Here is an 18193-nt window from a genome sequence, read left to right on the forward strand (position 1 = left end):
AGATAAACTCAGGTTTATTTCCTGTAACTGGTTCATCAGAGAACCAAAAACAATCCAGAGGGAACCATTCAGGCTCAAAGGAACTGTCCAGGACTTCTCAGCTCTTACTTCTGTGCTGAAGCAAATGACCATTCTCTCTGGTTTCCACCCAGATCAGCTTGTTACCTGACCACTCCATCTGAGCGCCCAACTATGACCCACACAACTCAAGCAGCGACTCTGTGATACTGATACTCTCTTGTTGGTGAGCCCCACATTCAGTCCTAGGCCAGTATCTTCTTCCAAAGCCTTATGAATAGAAATGCTGGCCTATTTAGAAACTGAGCTGCTGCCCAGTAGAGATTGTGGAGGTCCGTTACTTCTAGCTAGCTTCAGGAATCTAATGCTGGAATTAGACTCTGCATTAGAGGTCTTCAACTCTGGACCTAGATTTAGGTTTCCAGTCATGGAATTTGTAATCATCTGTAGTTATCTGAAATGCAGGTAGGACCAAACATTGGATTCAGGCCAATGACCTCAAACATCCTGGTTGAGTCCTTGAGCCCAGTGTTCCTCTTCTCTTTCTGTTGCAGGTAGAGTGGCTGAAGAATGACGAGCCCATAAGCACGCTTGATGACGTGAACATCGACACTCGAGCGGACCACAACCTGATCATCAATGAGGCTCGTCTCTCTGACTCTGGAAACTACACCTGTCTGGCCAGCAACATAGTTGCTAGAAGACGCAGTGCCTCGGCAACCGTTATTGTATATGGTGAGTGCTTGTGAAGGCAGTCAATGAAACAGGTTATGACTGGTCAACCACTCAGGAGTATCTGGTCAACAGCAGTCCTGTGGTCATAGTTGCTAGAATACACAATGTCTGGGTGACTTATTGTAGATGGTGAGCGTCTATGAAGGTTTTCAATCAACCAGGTCATGAATGGTCAACTGGTGCATCTGGTCAACAGCGGTCCTGTGGTCAAAGTTGCTAAAAGACGCAGTGCCCCGGCAAATGCTGTTGTATATGATGAGTATCCGTGAAGGTTATCGGTCATCCAGGTCATGACTGGCTCACCACCGGTCCACCAAATATCTGGTCAACAATGGTCCTGTGGTTATAGTTGCTAGGAGACACAGTGCCTTGGCGGCAGATGTTTTATATGATGAGTATCTGAGAAAGTTGTCAGTCATCCAGGTCATGGCTGGTCAATCTCTCAAATGCATCCGGTCAATAGCAGTCCTGTGGTCACAGTTGCTATTGCACAGCGCCTCTATGACTGTTATTGTATAGAATCAGTATCTGTGAAGGTTGTAAGTCATCCAGGACCTGACTTGTCCACCCCTTGGTCCACACCAAGTATCTGGTCAACAGTAGTCCTGTGGTCATATCTGCCAGAAGAAACAATACCTTGACTACTCAAAAGCATCTAATTAACAGTTATCCTGTGGTCATAGTCCCTAGAGGACACAATACCTTGACAACATTTTTGTGTAGAGTGAGTGTCTCTGGAGCTTTCTTTACTCACTTAGGTCATAATTGGTCAGCCGGTCAAAACAGCCTAATTAAGACTGGTCCTGTATGGTGAGTCTCTGTGAAGGTTGTCCAGGTCATGACTGGTCCACCACTGGTCCACCAAGCATCTGGTCAACAGTGGTCCTGTGGTCATAGCCGCCAGACGATGCAATGCCTTGTCAACCATTCTTGAATATGGTGGGTGTCTGTGGAGGCTTTCAATCATCCAGGTCTTGACTGGTCCACCACTGGTCCACCAAGTATCTAGTCAACAGTGGTCCTGTGATAATAGTCCCTTGAAGACACAGTACCAGGTTGTCAGTAAACCAGGTCGTCAGTAAACCAGGTCAGGCCTGGTCCACCACTCGAAAGCATCTGGTCAACAGTGGTCCTGTGGTCATAGCCGCCAGACGATGCAATGCCTTGTCAACCGTTCTTGAATAGGGTGGGCGTCTGTGGAGGTTTTCAATCATCCAGGTCTTGACTGGTCCACCACTGGTCCACCAAGTATCGGGTCAACAGTAGTCCTGTGGTCATAGTCGCAAGGAGATGCGACTGTGGTCTGTGAAGGTTTTCAATCCAAGCCAGGTCATGACTGGTCCGTCACAAGTATCTGGCAAACAGTGGTCATCTGGATCATATGGGAGCTGATTTAATTGTGTATGTATGCGGTGGACCTATAAGGTACTCAGAGCCCACAAAGTGGACGATGAGTGGAAGCCGAAGCTAGAGGGTTCTCATAAAGTGGACAAGGTGGAAAGTCCAGTGCCCAGTCAACCCCTTTTTTTCAGTTTAAGGTTCACTGCTCACACCCTCTGAGTTCTGATTCTGTTTGGTGCTTCTCCCAGTTGGGTGTCACCTTGTCGGTTTGTTTCTCAGAGTTTGTCTCATTATTTTTTTCCCCCAAGAATGCTGGTGTCACTCAGAGATTTGACCTTGCCGAGACGGGTCTATTTGGAATGCCGAATGCTTGAAATGTTACTTTCCAGCACCCGTCTATCTGCTGACCTGTGCTGCCCTTCAGAAACACACTGTCACAGACAGGAGAAGAAGAAGACGAGGGGGGAAAAAAACAACACTGCTTATAAATCACTGTGGCTGCCATGCCGCGTGACACGGCTCCGTCATTTTTCAAGCACTTAATGGTTTATCATGAAAGGTGGAATGGAGAAAAGCGCAGCTTCATCATCTCCAGAACCGTTGTCGGACTCTGGGCCTGTCAGAAGGGGTTTGATTGGTTATCTTGGCAGCGTATCTAATGAGCTAACGATTGCCGTGCCCCCCTACGTGGCTGTGCTTTACAGACTTCAGGCCCCATTAGGCTAATTGTGACAGCCTTCCGGGTGTTTTGCTACAATATTGTGATGGTTAAGTAACACACACACACACACACACACACACACATACTCACAGTCTAGTGTGTGTATTGGTGTGTGGTTTGTGTGGCAAAGTCTTTTAAACGAGCATGTAGAAATGCTGCTGTTTCCCCACTCGACCCAGCGCTAACCTTAACCTCAGCAAGCAAAACCTCCACTTTGGCTGATCGCTTTGGCTTTTTGAGTCCCCACAACCACTCCGGCTTCATGTTTTCATCATCCTGGAGGGTTTAGGTCTCCACAACGAGCTAAAAACCCACACAAGCACACTCGGGCTGTGTTCCTGAAAGAGTACGGAACAGATGTCGACCAAAGCAAGCATGGTGCTGTAAGCTTGATTGAACTTAGCGAAGGGTTTTGACATCAGCTGTCAAAACTCCTCAACGGCAGTTACCATGGCACTCAGAGGCTAGCGTAGCTACCCCAGAGAGCTTACTTTTTCTTTTTTGCTCTTTTCCTCCGCTCACTGGCACAAATTGACAGCATATGGCAATTAAGGTACAATGCAGTACTCACACGGTCAAAAGTCTGGACACAGGCCTTTTTCTTTATTCTTGGATCCAAAGCTTAAAGATCCAAAGATTTGTCCAGATAGGCAGCTCAAACCAGATTTTCCAGCATTATCCTAATTCTCCTGATTATCCTAATCGAGCAGGACAGATTATCCGCAGATCCAAACACCAAAACGACACAAAAATCAGTTTTTGCTGTCAGAGTCCGGCCATATTTCAAACCTGGTTCGCTGTAGAATGCATTAAGGCCAGTTTACCACCCTGTTATACGTTCTCAGGCTTGTGAAAAAGACAAACAGCTCAGCTCTGATTGGCTTGTTTACGGTGCCGCAACAGCTAACACGAGGCATGTACCATAGCATAATCTTCTCATAGTCTTCTCAGTCTCCTCTCAGAATGGTGCGCTGTTGGCACTGGCACAGGTACAGACGCAGACGTCAATGAGAAGAGATGGTAACAGCCAGTCGGTCAGCTCCGCCACACCAGCTAACAGACGCCTGTGCTGGCCAACACTGCATTTTTAATGGCGAGGAGAGAGAGCGCCATCTACCCACCTGGCGAGAGCACGGCCAATTGTGCTTTCTCTGACTCTGGCCGCTGATGGCAAGCATGGCTCAGGATTCTAACTGTTTTAACAGTGTAGGGAGGGATACAGGTCAGTGGTGTAACAGCGTGAAGTGGGTTCCAGGTCAGTGGTGTAACAGTATGGAGAGGAATACAGGTCAGTGGTGTACCAGCGTGGAGCGGAATGCAGGTCAGTGGTGTAACAGCATGAAGTGGGTTACAGGTCAGTGGTGTAACAGTATGGAGAGGGATACAGGTCAGTGGTGTAACAGCGTGAAGTGGTTTACAGGTCAGTGGTGTAACAGTATGGAGAGGGTTACAGGCCAGTGGTGTAACAGTATGGAGAAGGATACAGGTCAGTGGTGTAACAGCGTGAAGTGGGTTACAGGTCAGTGGTGTAACAGCGTGAAGTGGGATACAGGTCAGTGGTGTACCAGTGTGGAGTGTGTTATGGGTCATTCCTAAAGGGATGCAGTGGTACTTGATATGATCATAGACAAGAACGTTGCCAGGATGGCGTTATTTTGTCCTACTCCCTTCCATGTGAGCAGGCGGTCATTTTATAAAGACGTGGCCCTTTTTAATCAGACGGAGCCGCCTGGGAGCTGTCTTCTGGAAGCTCCAGCTGATGAGTGCATGCTTGCATTTCATGGATTAATTCATAGGAGTTTTACAACACTGCTCCCTTTTCATTAAGACTTCAGAATGACTGTCACTGTACGTCTGTGAGAGTGAGTGTGTGTGTGTGTGTGTGTGTGTGTGTGTTGAGGGGGAAGTGTTGTGCGACTGTGTCAGAAGTGTCAGAAAACACACATGGTTAGCCGGTAGTGTGGCCTTACAGTCCTCTGCGGACCAATTAGCTGATCAGTTAGTCATCGTTGGCTTGAGGAGCAGCAGGAGTCATTAGTGGAGCTTTACTGCCTCTGCTTTGTGTCTCTATAGTGCCATTAGGATGTAAATCATCTCTCTCTCTCTCTTTCTTTCTCGCTCTGTCTCTCTATCTATGTTCTTTCTCTCCCTCGTGCTTTCTTGCGTTACAATGCAAAGGGTGTTATGTGTTATGTTAGTCAGTAGTGTAACATGTGGAGTGGTTTATGAGTCACTAGTGTAACATGTGGAATAAGTCACGAGTCAGTGGTGTAACTGTGGAGTATGTTACGAGTCTGTAATGTAACAGTGTGGAGTGGGTTATGAGTCAGTAATGTAACTGTGGAGTGGGTTACGTGTCAGTAGTGTAAGGTGGAATAGTGTGTTAAGTTCATTAACAGTGTGGAATTTGTTATGAGTCAGTGGTGTAACAGTGTGGAGTGTATTACGAGTCAGTGGTGTAACTGTGGAGTATGTTACGAGTCTGTAATGTAACATTGTGGAGTGGGTTATGAGTCAGTAGTGTAACATTGTGGAGTGGGTTATGAGTCAGTAGCTTACCATGTGGAGTGGTTTATGAGTCAGTAGTGTGACGTGGAGATGGTTACGAGTAAGTAGTGTAACATGTTGAATAGGTTATGACTCAGTAGTGTAACAGTGTGGAGTGGGTTACAAGTCAGTGGTGTAACAGTGTGGAGTGTATTACGTGTCTGTGGTGTAACAGTGTGGAGTGTTATGAGTCAGTGGTGTAACAGTGTTCATTGTGTTACAGTGTGGACTGGAGTGACAGTGACTTTACATCTCTCTTTCTCTCTCTCTGTAGTTAATGGCGGATGGTCATCATGGACAGACTGGTCAGACTGTAGCGTGAGATGTGGACGGGGCATCCAGAGACGCTCGCGCACCTGCACCAACCCAGCTCCGCTCAACGGCGGGGCCTTCTGCGAGGGCATGTCTGTCCAGAAGAGCACCTGCTCCTCGCCCTGCCCAGGTACACTACAGCCTTTCCCTCATGTGGATGTGATAAGTGTGTGTGTGTGTGTGTGTGTGTGTTATTTAATTCTGGTCAATTGTCCCACATGTCCCCGTCCAGCATACCATCAGCCTATGTCCTGCATTTGCATTTAGATTAGCCATGGAAGAAGCTGGGGCGGTGTCCTGGGCGAGGAGGATGGGGAGGGAGGGTTGGGCTGGCTGGGGGAGACAAAAGTAAATTGTCTTTGAGTTTTTTTGTCCGAGACAGAGCGGAAAAAGCAGCAGATTTATCAGCTGGACCCCGAGGGAAAGAGCGGGAAATGAGCTGCCAGTCTATGAGCTTTGGGACAATAGAAAGTTCCGGAAAGTTTGGAGCAGACACGGGGATTGTTCCGATGAGGAGGCGGGATATGGGATGCTTAGAGAACTGATCTGAAAAGTGGTGTTTTCTGAAGTACTTCTGATAAAGGTCTATGTGTTTGTGTGTGCAGTGGACGGTGGCTGGGCCAGCTGGTCCGACTGGTCACTGTGCAGTTCGGAGTGCGAGAGGCAGCGCGGCAGGGAGTGTACAGACCCTGAGCCCAAACATGGGGGCAGACTGTGTGACGGGGCGGCACTGGACACGGAAAACTGCACTGGAGATCTTTGTACTCAGGGTAAGTCAACTTTATCTTCCCTGTCGTTGCCAGCAGCATCGCAGTCAGGTTTATCAGTATCACCATCATGATCATCCCTAATCATCATTATCATCGTCATCATCATCGTCGTCTTCACCTTGGGGATTTGACTCCAGAAGGAGATTTCCATACACACGAGTGTCCTCAGTTTTAAAATTAAAGTGGACTTCGTACCGAGCCCTGTGGGACTCCCTCAGAAATCTCAGCTCTGATTACGCTATTAAGACTGCCGTTACCACCGTCCCGTCACATCTCTACTCCTTCTCACTGCACTGTAGACATCAACCTGAGCTGTAGACATCGGCCCAGATGGGTCTGGTCTTATTAATAAAACCAACAAGACCTAGTACTGAGCCCTGTTGGACTCCTCCAGTAGTCTCAGCCTTGATTAAGCTATTAAGACTCCCATCAACATCCCATCTGTCATATCCCCTTACTAACACTAGTCTTGTCTGCAGACCTGAGGGTAACAACCCAGTAGGCTGGCCTGCAAATGGACAGGTCCTTGACAGAACCTCTCAAACACCGGTCATAGGTTGTCATAAACACCAGTTTTGTCCAGACAACATATAGCCAGGTAGCTAGTTGGAGCCAGGAGCCAAAAAGTACAAGAGATCCCACATGGAACTAGTGGTGGATAGTAAGGGTCAGTGGGTTACTGGTTCTTACTAAGGTTAAATGGGCCAAAAGATCTAAAAGGAGTTACTGATGACTATTGAGGGCCAAAAGGTGCCTGAGGGTTCAAAGAGAGCTAATCGTATATAGTAAGAGCCAGAGTGTCCAAAGGAAGCTAGGAACAACCAGAGAGTCCAGAAATTCCTAGTGGAGGTTACTAAACACCAGTGGGTTTAGCAAGGATCACAAGAGTCCAGAGGATAGAAAGAGAACTAGTGGTGGATACTAAGAGCCAGAGGCTCCAGAGGAAGCTAGTGGTCATTGGTGAGAACCAAAAGATTTAGATGGGCAGATGGAGTTTATGGCAGCTAACAAAGGCTAGAACGTCCAGAAGAAACTAGTGGCCCCTTATGGTCATCGCTAGACATAGGACCAGGAAGTTAGAGGGAGCCCAAGAAGGGACATAGGGTACAGATTGAGATAGTGGCTGTTAATAAGGACCAGGAAGTGGCTTGAGGGTCCAGAGGGTCCAGCTGGTCCAGAGTGAGCTAGAGGTGTCTAGTACGGTCCAGGCGTTCGCAGTGGGGCCAAGGTGCAAGAAGGTTCAACTCTGCTGATGAGTGAGATGTGGATGCACAAGCCAGTCCAGGACGCGTTGCCTTCACACGGACATACCAGAGTCAGTGGGAATAACTGAATGTCACAACATCCATCACAGGAGATTAGGTAGTTAGTGTCGCATATCCCAGAATGCAATGAGTGTTAATGCATGCTTTCTCCACAGTCCATCAGTTCCACCATCCATAAACAATGACATTTTCGACGAAAACATTCCTTGATTAAATCTCCATTGATTCATGTTGCATCAGAATCATTGCATTCCGTTATGTGATATGTGGTCTATCTGTGTATGTCTTTATCTTTGCAGATAAAAAGCTCCTGCATGATATGAAGGTTCCTCCAGGTGAGATGCCAACACTTTCTTTCTGCCCACATCCCTCATCTCTTATAGTGTTGGCATAGAGAGATGTTAGCTGATACGGAAGGCCAAGGACTGTCGTTCTCAGAGGGTCATGGGCCAACATTGTCCCAAAGGAGCTTGTCAAGAAATCTATGAGGAACTGTGAAGAACCCAAACTGCTCCATGTCGTAATAGCTGGTTGCATTAGGCTGAAGGTTCCATCTTTTGTTGACCTTTGACAAATGTAGTTGACAAGTAGTGCTGGGCGATATGACCTCAAATCAATATCACGATCAATTGAGTATTTTACCTCGATTGTGGTAATGAGCGATTATATAAGCTTCAGTTGGCTGAAGGTTCTTTCAACCTTGAGACCTCATTGATGGCTTTTCTATGGCATCACTCAAAGAACCCTTTCCACTATTTTTTTATTTGAACGGATCCAATCAAGATTCTCCTGTAGAGTCTAGGTAGACATAGCCAAGCAAGCTCTAAAAATGGTCGGCCTTTTAGAAGCTGGACTGAAGGTCTTACATGTGTGATTTAAGACGTCCACCGATGACATTCTGATTTCCAGTGGATAGGTTCAAATTTAAGAGTAAAAAAAAAAAAAAGGTCACTCTGGTTATTCTGGAGGTTCTAGATAGGTTGCGAGCAAGTTCCTCTGTTGGTCGGTGCCTCAGGAACTATTCTGAAGTTCTTCCATGTGAGATTTAAGAAACCGTTCTGATTTCCAGTGGATGGGACACTTTTTGAGACTGAAAACCCTAGAAACTCTAGGCCTTCCAGAGGTTCTAGATAGCTGTTAGAAAGGAAGAACACCGGCATAACCCAAATTGCCAAAGCTGATTGACCCACAGAAACTCTAAAAGGAGTTACTGATGACTAGAGGCCCAAAAGGTGCCTGAGGGTTCAAAGAGAATTAATAGGGGTTAGTAAGAGCCAGAGGCTCCAGAGGAAGCTAGTAGTCATTGGTAAGGACAAGGAAGGACCAGAGTCCACAAGTTGCCGGTGGAGATTAGTAAACACCAAAGGGTTTAGAGGGGATGGTACCTCCGGAAGGAGTTAGTGGTGTCTAGCGAGGACCATAAGTGGCCAGAGGATAGAAAGAGAGCTAGTGATGGATCTTAAGAGCCAGATGGTCCAGAGGAAACCAGTGGTCATTGGTAAGAACCATTTGGTACCCAATTGGGGCTAGGGTTAGGATTAGGTTTTGGGTTGCGGTTCAGGTTAGAATTATGGCCAGGGTTAAGGTTAGGATTAGGTTTTGGTTGAGGTTAAGGTTAGGACCATGCTGGTCGCCCCACATGACCACGCAAGACCAAAATTAAATGCAACGTCAATCATGCTGGTCAAGACCTGGATAACCAACTAGTTTACCAGCACAGAGTATGAATTTGCCTTGATAAGCAGCTTTTCAGCTACCAGCAAAAGCTTGGTCTTGAGCTGCCCTTTTCAGCAGGGATGGGTGTGTCTAATCTAGAAGAGTCGTAGTTGTTTACTAGCATTAGCATTGGTGCTAATTTGCTATGTGAGAAAATAGCAAACAAATTAGCATTATCTGCGTTTACAGCCCGGGCTTTACTAGTCACGGTTGGCCACTGCCAATCACAGGGTGGACTGGACAGGAACAAACATTCCGTCCAGTTAAATTAATCTCGCAAGCGGCTGCAGCGCAATCTGCTAACAGTCCGAGAGAAGAGGCGGGATAAACAGCGAGAGAGACTGACGGAGTGGAAGGGAATGTGTGTGTGTGTGTGTGTGTGAGTGAGAGAGTGAAACAAATGGAAGATTCATTATCCTGCCAGACTTTGCCGAGCTCCCAATTAACCTGCACCGTTAGCGGCTTCTGCGGCTCGCTGCGTTTTTTTGGCCACTGTTTTCATTTCCTGCGTGCGCTCCATAGCCGCGAGCTGTGGCGCTCTCCCCATGCCGCCACAGTCAGTGTTCAGAAACTATTTCACACTGTGTGTGTGTGTGTGTGTGAGAGAACAGAAAAGACCTGATTTCTCCTGATTACTAATACACATAGCAGCATACACTAGCAAAAGAGCCATCTGTGTATATGTGCTTACTGTAACCGCTACATTAAATACACTGCAAGGACAAACGTTTTGGGACACCTGCTCGTTCGTTGTTTCTTCTGGGTTTCTTTTAACCTGCTTTTGTGGAAGCATCTATAAACCTAGTGGCTCAGATCTCTGCTAGGTTTTGGAGGAGCATTGCTGTGAAGATTTGATCGCATTCAGTACTGGATGGAGCATCATCCATCATTCCATAGAACTGCCAAAGTTCTGCCACTGCCCCTCAGCTCAATGCTGGAGGGCTTTATACCCCTCTAGCCCACACCTAGCATCAAGCATGGTGCCTACAGGTTCCTGTATGTTTATCTGCTCCTGAGAGTCCTATTGGTTCTACTGGCAGTACTTCTCTACAGAGAACCAGACAAGCGGAGTGTGAGTGTAGAAGGGGTGTCCACAAACATTTGTCCATGTATAGAAGGATGAAGCCCTCTTTCCTAAATGGAATTTGATGGCGCTATGATACTTTAAAATCTCTCTCTCTCTCTCTCTCTCTCTCTCTTTCTCTCTCACAGCAACTGAGGTAGAGGGCAACAATGACATCGCCCTGTATTCTGGCCTGGCGGCGGGCCTGGTCACTGTGGTGCTGCTGGTTGTCGCGGTAGCGCTCTACAGGCGGAGCCAGAGCGAGTACGGCGTCGACGTCATCGACTCGTCCGCCCTCACCGGAGGATTCCAGTCTTTCAGCTTTAAGAGCACCAGGCAGGGTGAGAACCCCACCGAGGCCCTCCCTTCACACAGCACATTCAGCAGCCACTTTATCAGAAACCCTTTTTACACACACACACACACACGTAGGAAGTTCGCAGGTCATTGAATGTGTTTTTGTATGGTTGCTAGGTGATTTCTAGGTGGTTGCTATAGTAGTATATCTGGTGAGTCCAAAGGTGTTATGAGTTGGTTTCTCTGAGATCTTAGATGGGTATTGGAAAGCATGGGTTGTCACTAAGTATTTGCAACAGTATGCGATAGGTGGTTGCTATGGTATCTGAGGTGGTTGCCCGGATGTTGCTGTGGGTTTGGGGGTACCTTCTTTCAGTATTGCTATTGATTATAATAGTGTCTCATGTGTTTGCTTGGGGGCTGCTATGGTGTTTCAGATGGTTGCCAGGATGTTAATATGCTGACTATCGCATTGGGTGTAATTGCTAAGTGATTCCTATGGTATCTGAGGTGGTCACCATGACGTTGCTAGGAGGTGCTTGACTGTAGTATTAAATGTAATTGCTTACGTATTGCTTTTGTGGTGCTCCAGGTGGTCGCTAGGGATTCAGATCAATTGAATACTCTCTGTCTGTCTCTAGGTAATCCCCTCCTGATGAATTCGTCCATGCCGCCGGACCTGACCATGTCCCGGACCTTCACCAGCCCCATCTGCTTCCCCGACTCCATGGACAAGGACCTCATGTCCGAGCCGTCGCTCTTCGACCCCCTGCCTGACGTGAAGGTCAAAGTTCACAGCTCCTTCATGGTGTCCCTGGGCGTGTCAGAGAGGGCGGAGTATCATCCCAAAGCCCCGCCCCAAACCTTCCCCCGGGGCATGGTTCAGGACCTGGGCAGCAGGGGCGGCACTTTGGGAGGGAGGGGGAGGGGCCTGCTCAGCCCAAATTTGGGGTTTATCCCCCGAACAGCAAACACTGGGAAACCCCTCCTCAGGACCAGCGGACTGTTTGGGCACGGGGGAGGGAGACTGGTGCTGCCAAACACAGGTGAGTGTGTGTGTGTTGAATGATGTATCCTTATTGTTGCTATATTTATATACTTCCAAGAGGGTGGAGTATTACCCCTAAGCCCCGCCCCAAATGGTTTATGACCTGGGTGGACACCTGTTGTAAGGGTGTCAAATTGTTTTAGGCCAGATCACATTAAGATGGACAGACAGACAGTCTCTCTCTCTCGCTCTCTCTCTCCTAATCCAGCAGTATGTCACTCCTATTTCTATCAGCTTTAGTAATGGGTGTTGACAGTTAGACAGGTGTGAGAGTGTGTGTGTGTGTGTGTGTGTGTGTGTGTGAGAGAGAGTGTGCGCACAGCAGCAGTGCAATGAACTCCTCTCTGACTCTCTGGAAGTAGCTAATTTCCTCACAGCTGTGGACTGGCTCCCATTCTTCCACAAAAGAGTGTGTGTGTGTGTGTGTGTGTGTGTGTGTGTGTGGTTTCTCATCAGAGAGGTTGTCTATTGCGTATTGGAGGCTCTTTTCTGTGTGTGTTGGGGGCAGTGGGGTGGTTCGAATCCTGAGGCATGCCGCTTTGCCATCAATGGCCAGAGTCTGAGAGTGCACAATTAGCAATTACCCTCCCTCCAGGTGTGTAGATGGCGCTCTCTCTCCCCCCTCGTCACTCTTAAAGTGATGATGGCGTTTGCCCATATGGAGACCCTGGAGGCTGCCCGGTGTCGTGGCATATCCTACCCCGCCCGGACACATCCTATCCCCTATGACGTCATTTTACAGACGGACAACGCAATACGTTAGCCAGTCGATGTAGCTAGCATGCTACTCGTGAGCCAGCCATGCAGGTCCACACCCTCGACTGAATTAGCTAGCATGCTACAGTTTTGGCAGCACCTGATGGGGTGGAAAATAGGAAAAACGTTAATTTAATTTAAAAAAAACAAAACAAAAAAAACAAGTCCTGACAGCAGGAGACGCCAACGAGCGGCAATGATGAAACCAAAACGCTCCTATTACAAAAATTCCAAAGAATCCACAATCGGGGGGGGGGGGGGATTTGTATGAATCTAATGCAAAACCCCTCCCAAAAAAAAGGTTGCTTTCCATTTTTTAATTAAAAAAAAATATGCTCAAATTACAAATTAATTAATTACTCAAAACAGGCCAAAATCAACACCATCGTTTTGAATCCCGTTGAATTTAACAATTTAGGTTCCAGAAATTTGCCGCCAGAAGCCTTGCGTGTCTAAGTGCACTTTAGTGCATTACCGGCCTTCAGCCACTGTCAGCGGCCAGAAGAGGGCGCTACTGGGTAAAAAGGAAGGAAAATCCCCGCCCCTGGAGATTGCAGGATCTTCTACACCTGCTTCAGTGATTAAAGTGGTTTGGGTAGTATTATCCATGTTTGTAAGAGTATGTGTGTGTGTGTGTGTGTTTTGACAGGTGTGAGTTTGCTGGTTCCTCACGGAGCGATTGCAGAGGACACAAGCTGGGAAATGTATATGAGCATCAATCAAGAAGACACCTGGTAGGCCAAACCCCACACACACACAGCTGGCTGCATAATCCTACAGGTGTGTGTTTGGCCGCCTTGCCTGTTTAGTTTAGTATTCGAAGCCTCAAGTTTTCCTCTTAACTGAAGCTACAAGGCTAATGTTGCTAACATGCGACAAGCTTATACACCCCAATTAGCATAGCGCTAACAGTTTAGCTATTTTAAGTGTCTGAAATTTAGCTGTTAGATTATTTTCACTGCAGCTTAAAAGTAATGGAAGCTTATACCCCACCCATTAGCATGATGCTAACCCACCAGGGCTAACTAATGAGCGTATTAACGGACATTGTGCGCTGAAAAGGCTAATTCAGTGATTTCGGCTTCAAATAACCAGATTTATACAGCCCCCCACCCCACTCATTAGCACAATGCTAACTAGTCTGCTAGACACGGTCCATTACTTGATAGTTGTGTTAGCTTTGTAGCCCTAGTCAAAATCAAGTAACCAAACTTGGCTCGTCTGTGAGGCTAGTGTGGCTAACAATGGAAGCTGATTCCCCAGTGCTAATCCACCAGTGCTAACTGATGACAGTATTAGCATACTTTGTGAATCTAGTAATTCTGGAGTTAAAAGTACCCCACCCATTAGCATAATGCTAACTGAAGGCCTAAATCAGACTCAGCTCCACTGTGTGGAGTTGTTCAGATAATAGACTACGTGTTTTTAAATGTGGACAGAATTGGGCTAGGCTAGAGCTCAATAACTCAATGTGTTTTAAGCCTGAAGTGTCTGATAATTTAGGTCTACAGTTAGCACGATGCTAACTGGCCTGGTAGAAACACTCTAGATTACTTGTTATCTGCCTTAGTTTTGTAGCTCCAGTCAAAACTAAGCAAGCACATTTGGCAGCTTGGCTGCGAGACTAGTGTAGCCAACAAGAAATGGAAGCTTATACCTCAGCCATTAGTATGGTGCTAATCCACGAGTGCTAACTGTTAAAAGTTCTTAATGCCAAGAGTTATTTTTAGCTTCAAATAACCAAATTTATACATCTCCTCACCCCAAATGTAGTAACTCTTGACACATTTGGTGTCGCAAGTTTAGCTTTGCAGAGCTACAAGGCTAATTTAGCTAAAACATTTATACCCCACGCATTACCATGATGCGAACCGAAATCTCGGAGCAAAGTGCACGACTGATAAGAGCGCTGTAAAAGAGATGGTGTGGGCGTATTTCTTTGAAGCACCTTCTACTGACGTCTGTCGATTACAGCGTATCATCTGGGAAACAGCTTCAGCTGGTCAGACAGCGGCCATCTGGGGTCAGGGGGCCGCTTTTGTGTGCGGGCGCCCTCTTGGGGTGATTCCAGACCTCTAGAATTGCGAATGTCATGTTGCTGTCAGTTCAGCTACCGTTTTTGTTATGTATATAAAAGGTCTTATGCAAAAGTTTGGACGCCCTCGGCCAGGTGACACATTTGATCATTTTGTTTTATTTGAGAAATAGTAACCCAAAGTCTCAGCGGAATCTGATTTCCAAGCTTTATAGGTTTTTAGACCCTTCAAATCTTACCCTAACACTCTGTGAAGGGGAGTTCTGAAAACAAAAGGCGAACTGTGGAGGTCAAGCGGAGACCTGGAAAGCACCACCAGTATGACTGCCAGGAGCCTGTATGAAAGGTTGCCGAGTCAATAGGGGTGGTGCACCGTTCTACTGTGCAGCACTGCTCGCCAAACATGATCTTTATGGAACAGTCATAAGAAGAAAATTGTACCTGCAACCTCGTCTTAAACCTCAGCGTTTGAAGTATGAGAGTCTGGCCAGTTCAAGCTGGTGAAACTGGTCTACCATCTTAGCTCTTGTCTATTGGTTTAGCTGCTCTAACAGTGTAAACAACCTGACCAAGCTAGTCACTGAGCTAGTCGACCAGCATCACTAGCCTATCCACGCTGGTACCCCAGCAAACTCTATTCAAAACATACGCTATGCTGGTCAAGAGCTGGTTAACCAGCTAGCTCACCCCCTGAACGTCTAACTTTTCAACCACCTTAACCATTAACAACCAGCATAGACCATCTGAAAACAGAGCATTCAATGAACAGAACACCTGTGGGGTGGAACGTTGGCTAGGTGGGTTCCAGGTGGGCTCTGTACATCTGTTGTAACTGGGACCCAGTTGGGCTTCCCAAATAGGCCCCAATTGTTACAGCCCACCCAAATACCAGCCTACCTGCAGTGTACAACCCAGATAGGCGCCATGTTTAACACTTCCCGGTCCCATCACTGACCCTGGAGGGACCCTGGTGGGCATCCATATGTGGGAGGCCAACATGGAACCCATGGACAAAACTTTCTGGTTCTCAGTCGGGCTACCCAGGCCCAACTGGTACAAACCCACTCAGATGCCCATGCCCACCTGGAAGCCACTTGGCCCGTATACATATCAATACCCTTGGTTTCAGAAGAACGCCTGGTCAAGCAGGTTTCCGCAAGCCTGGGTAGATGTTTCTGGTTTCACCGGCGATAACTGCGACGGCTAAACATCGGCTAAACAAAGCACATAACACGTTCGCTCACTCCAATCAGAGCGCTCGAAAGGTCACTCCGAAAGCCGCAGCAGAGAAGGCCAGTGGACGCTCCTGCCTGAGCCTGATAAGCTGCGAGTCGTTTGCTTTCCTTGTCTTTTTGCTAACGCACAAACACACACATCCACACACTGAGCACCTAAAGCCACCAGCCACCTGTCAATCAAGTAGCATCTGTTGAGCGAAGCTGTCAATCAAAAGCCTATCAGCAGCTGCGCACGGAGCACAAAGGAGGAGAATCACTGGAGGGGGGCAGAGAGAAGGAGGGAATAATAAGAGAGATACTTGAGTACAGCCTCTAAGGTCTGAATATATTGAGGCCAGAGATTCAATGTACTGTGGCTATAAAATTAAATATTACATAATAAATCAATTACAAATAATTACAAACTTTTCTGGCCTTTACATGTTTCCACATGACCTTAATATAGTCTATTATGGTCTTACTATTATTTCATGGACTCAAGGAATATTCTATGGTAACTACAATATAACTAGGCCACTTTATGTTCTCTCCTGACCTCAAAATATTAATTTGTGACTACAATCTATTATCTCGTGACCAACGTTTTCTGTCATGGTCTTAATACATTTTATCTTGGAATTAATATATGTATTCATGGCCACTATAAAAATTGGTGGCCACTATAAGTCACCTCATGGCCTCAATTTATGAACTTATGGCTACTAGAAGCCTAATGTGGCCACTATATGTTCTCTCCTGACCTCATTATATTGTTATAGCCTCAAATATATTACATACTATATATACAACATTTATACATTTTCTATCATGGTCTCAATGTATATATATTACAAGGCCATAAGAAGCATAATTAATGGCCACTATTTATTATAAGTCCTCAATATATTCTATATGAATTTGTGGCTACTAGAAACCGTTTGTGGTCACTAAATATCCTCTCAAGGCCTCAATATATTAATTTGTGGCCACTATATACTTTCATGGCATCAACATTTTCTACCACAGCCTCAATACATGAATTCACTGCCACTGTGTGTTATTCCCTGACCTTAATATATTCCCTCATGGCCCCCAGAAACTTACGTTTGTGGCCACTATGCATCATCTCATGGCCTCAAAGTGTATATTCCATGGTCACTATACAATAGCTCATGACATCAACCTCAATATATGAACTCATGGACACTACATGTTATTTCATGACCTCAATACATTCTATTACAGCCCTAATTAATTCTTCCATGGCTTCAAAATATAAAATCCAAGCCACTAAACACAATTTGTGGCCACTGTTATTTTATGAACTTCTCTTTGGTCTCAATATATTCTCCCATGGCCACCAACTTCATTTGTGGCCTCTATGTTGGCTCGGGGCCTCAACATATTCCATTAAAGTCTCAATAAACAAATACTATATACACACATTTGTGGGGACCAGATGTCCTCGTACAACAGATAGGAGTACATCATATTCAGCTGTGAGAACATCTTTGTGGTCCTCCCAAGTTCTTTCACAAACACCGGAGCTTTAATCTGAAAAATGAAACACGTAAAATGTACTGGAGTAACCTGGTTACTGAGGATAGGGTTGGAGTTAGGGCTACACTAATCATTATGTCAATTGACGGTCTTCACAAGTGTAGTGGAACCAACATGGCTTTGTGTTTGTTTTCCAGTGAAGGAGAATGAGAGTCAGTCACAATTAGCCAGTCACACTGCTGTAATTAACCAGCGTCCCTTTATCTGACAAGCACAAGGACACTCCATACACACACAGTAAATATTGATGTAGAAATGAACACACACTAATTAATCAGAGTTAATTACTGAAGTGGTTTTTCATGAGATCATCACAGTCTGTGTTGCCGTTCACGAGAGAGAGAGAGAGAGACAGACTGTCTTATACAGAACCCAGTGCCAGAGAGAGAGCCATTCACTGATACAGAACCCAATACTAAGCACAAAGAGGGAGTGAGTGAGACAGATATTCGCTGTGGTACACCACCCAGAACCTGTAAATCTTGCGCTCTCTCTTTCTCACTGTCTTTCGCACACCAAAAAAATTGCCAGTAGGCGGCGGCTCGGTGGGGTGAACCAGTAATTACTTACAGTAAACGAATAGACAAACATGCGGAGGAAGGAGCAGGAGCAGTGTGTGCAGGAGGAGAGGTCTGCTGAGCGTCTAACTAACCGCACTGAAAACCGGTCAAGTAGGCGAAGGCCTCGCTGTGGCGCGGCACAGGAACAGCTGTGGCGTTGGACTTACGACAAAACGTATGACAACAGCAAACAGCTACTCCTGCGGTCTCACAGAGTCTGAACACAGCTGAA

At 46.4% G+C, this 18193-nt stretch overlaps 1 protein-coding gene across 2 annotated transcripts in view; it reads left to right on the forward strand.

The window, feature by feature from the left end:
- Positions 1-18193, forward strand: part of unc5da (unc-5 netrin receptor Da) — a 230302-nt gene that overhangs the window by 188885 nt on the left and 23224 nt on the right. Inside the window, exons 5-11 of one of the 2 annotated variants that reach the window (XM_072661937.1) lie at positions 573-753; positions 5637-5804; positions 6280-6444; positions 8009-8044; positions 10638-10829; positions 11427-11831; positions 13239-13323. In XM_072661937.1, coding sequence (XP_072518038.1) covers positions 573-753; positions 5637-5804; positions 6280-6444; positions 8009-8044; positions 10638-10829; positions 11427-11831; positions 13239-13323 — 1232 coding nt within the window. The remainder of the gene's footprint in view (positions 1-572; positions 754-5636; positions 5805-6279; positions 6445-8008; positions 8045-10637; positions 10830-11426; positions 11832-13238; positions 13324-18193) is intronic. The other variant, XM_072661938.1, reaches the window with a different exon arrangement.

This window comes from Salminus brasiliensis, chromosome 18 (genome assembly GCF_030463535.1).
Source record: "Salminus brasiliensis chromosome 18, fSalBra1.hap2, whole genome shotgun sequence".
NCBI lineage: Eukaryota > Metazoa > Chordata > Actinopteri > Characiformes > Bryconidae > Salminus > Salminus brasiliensis.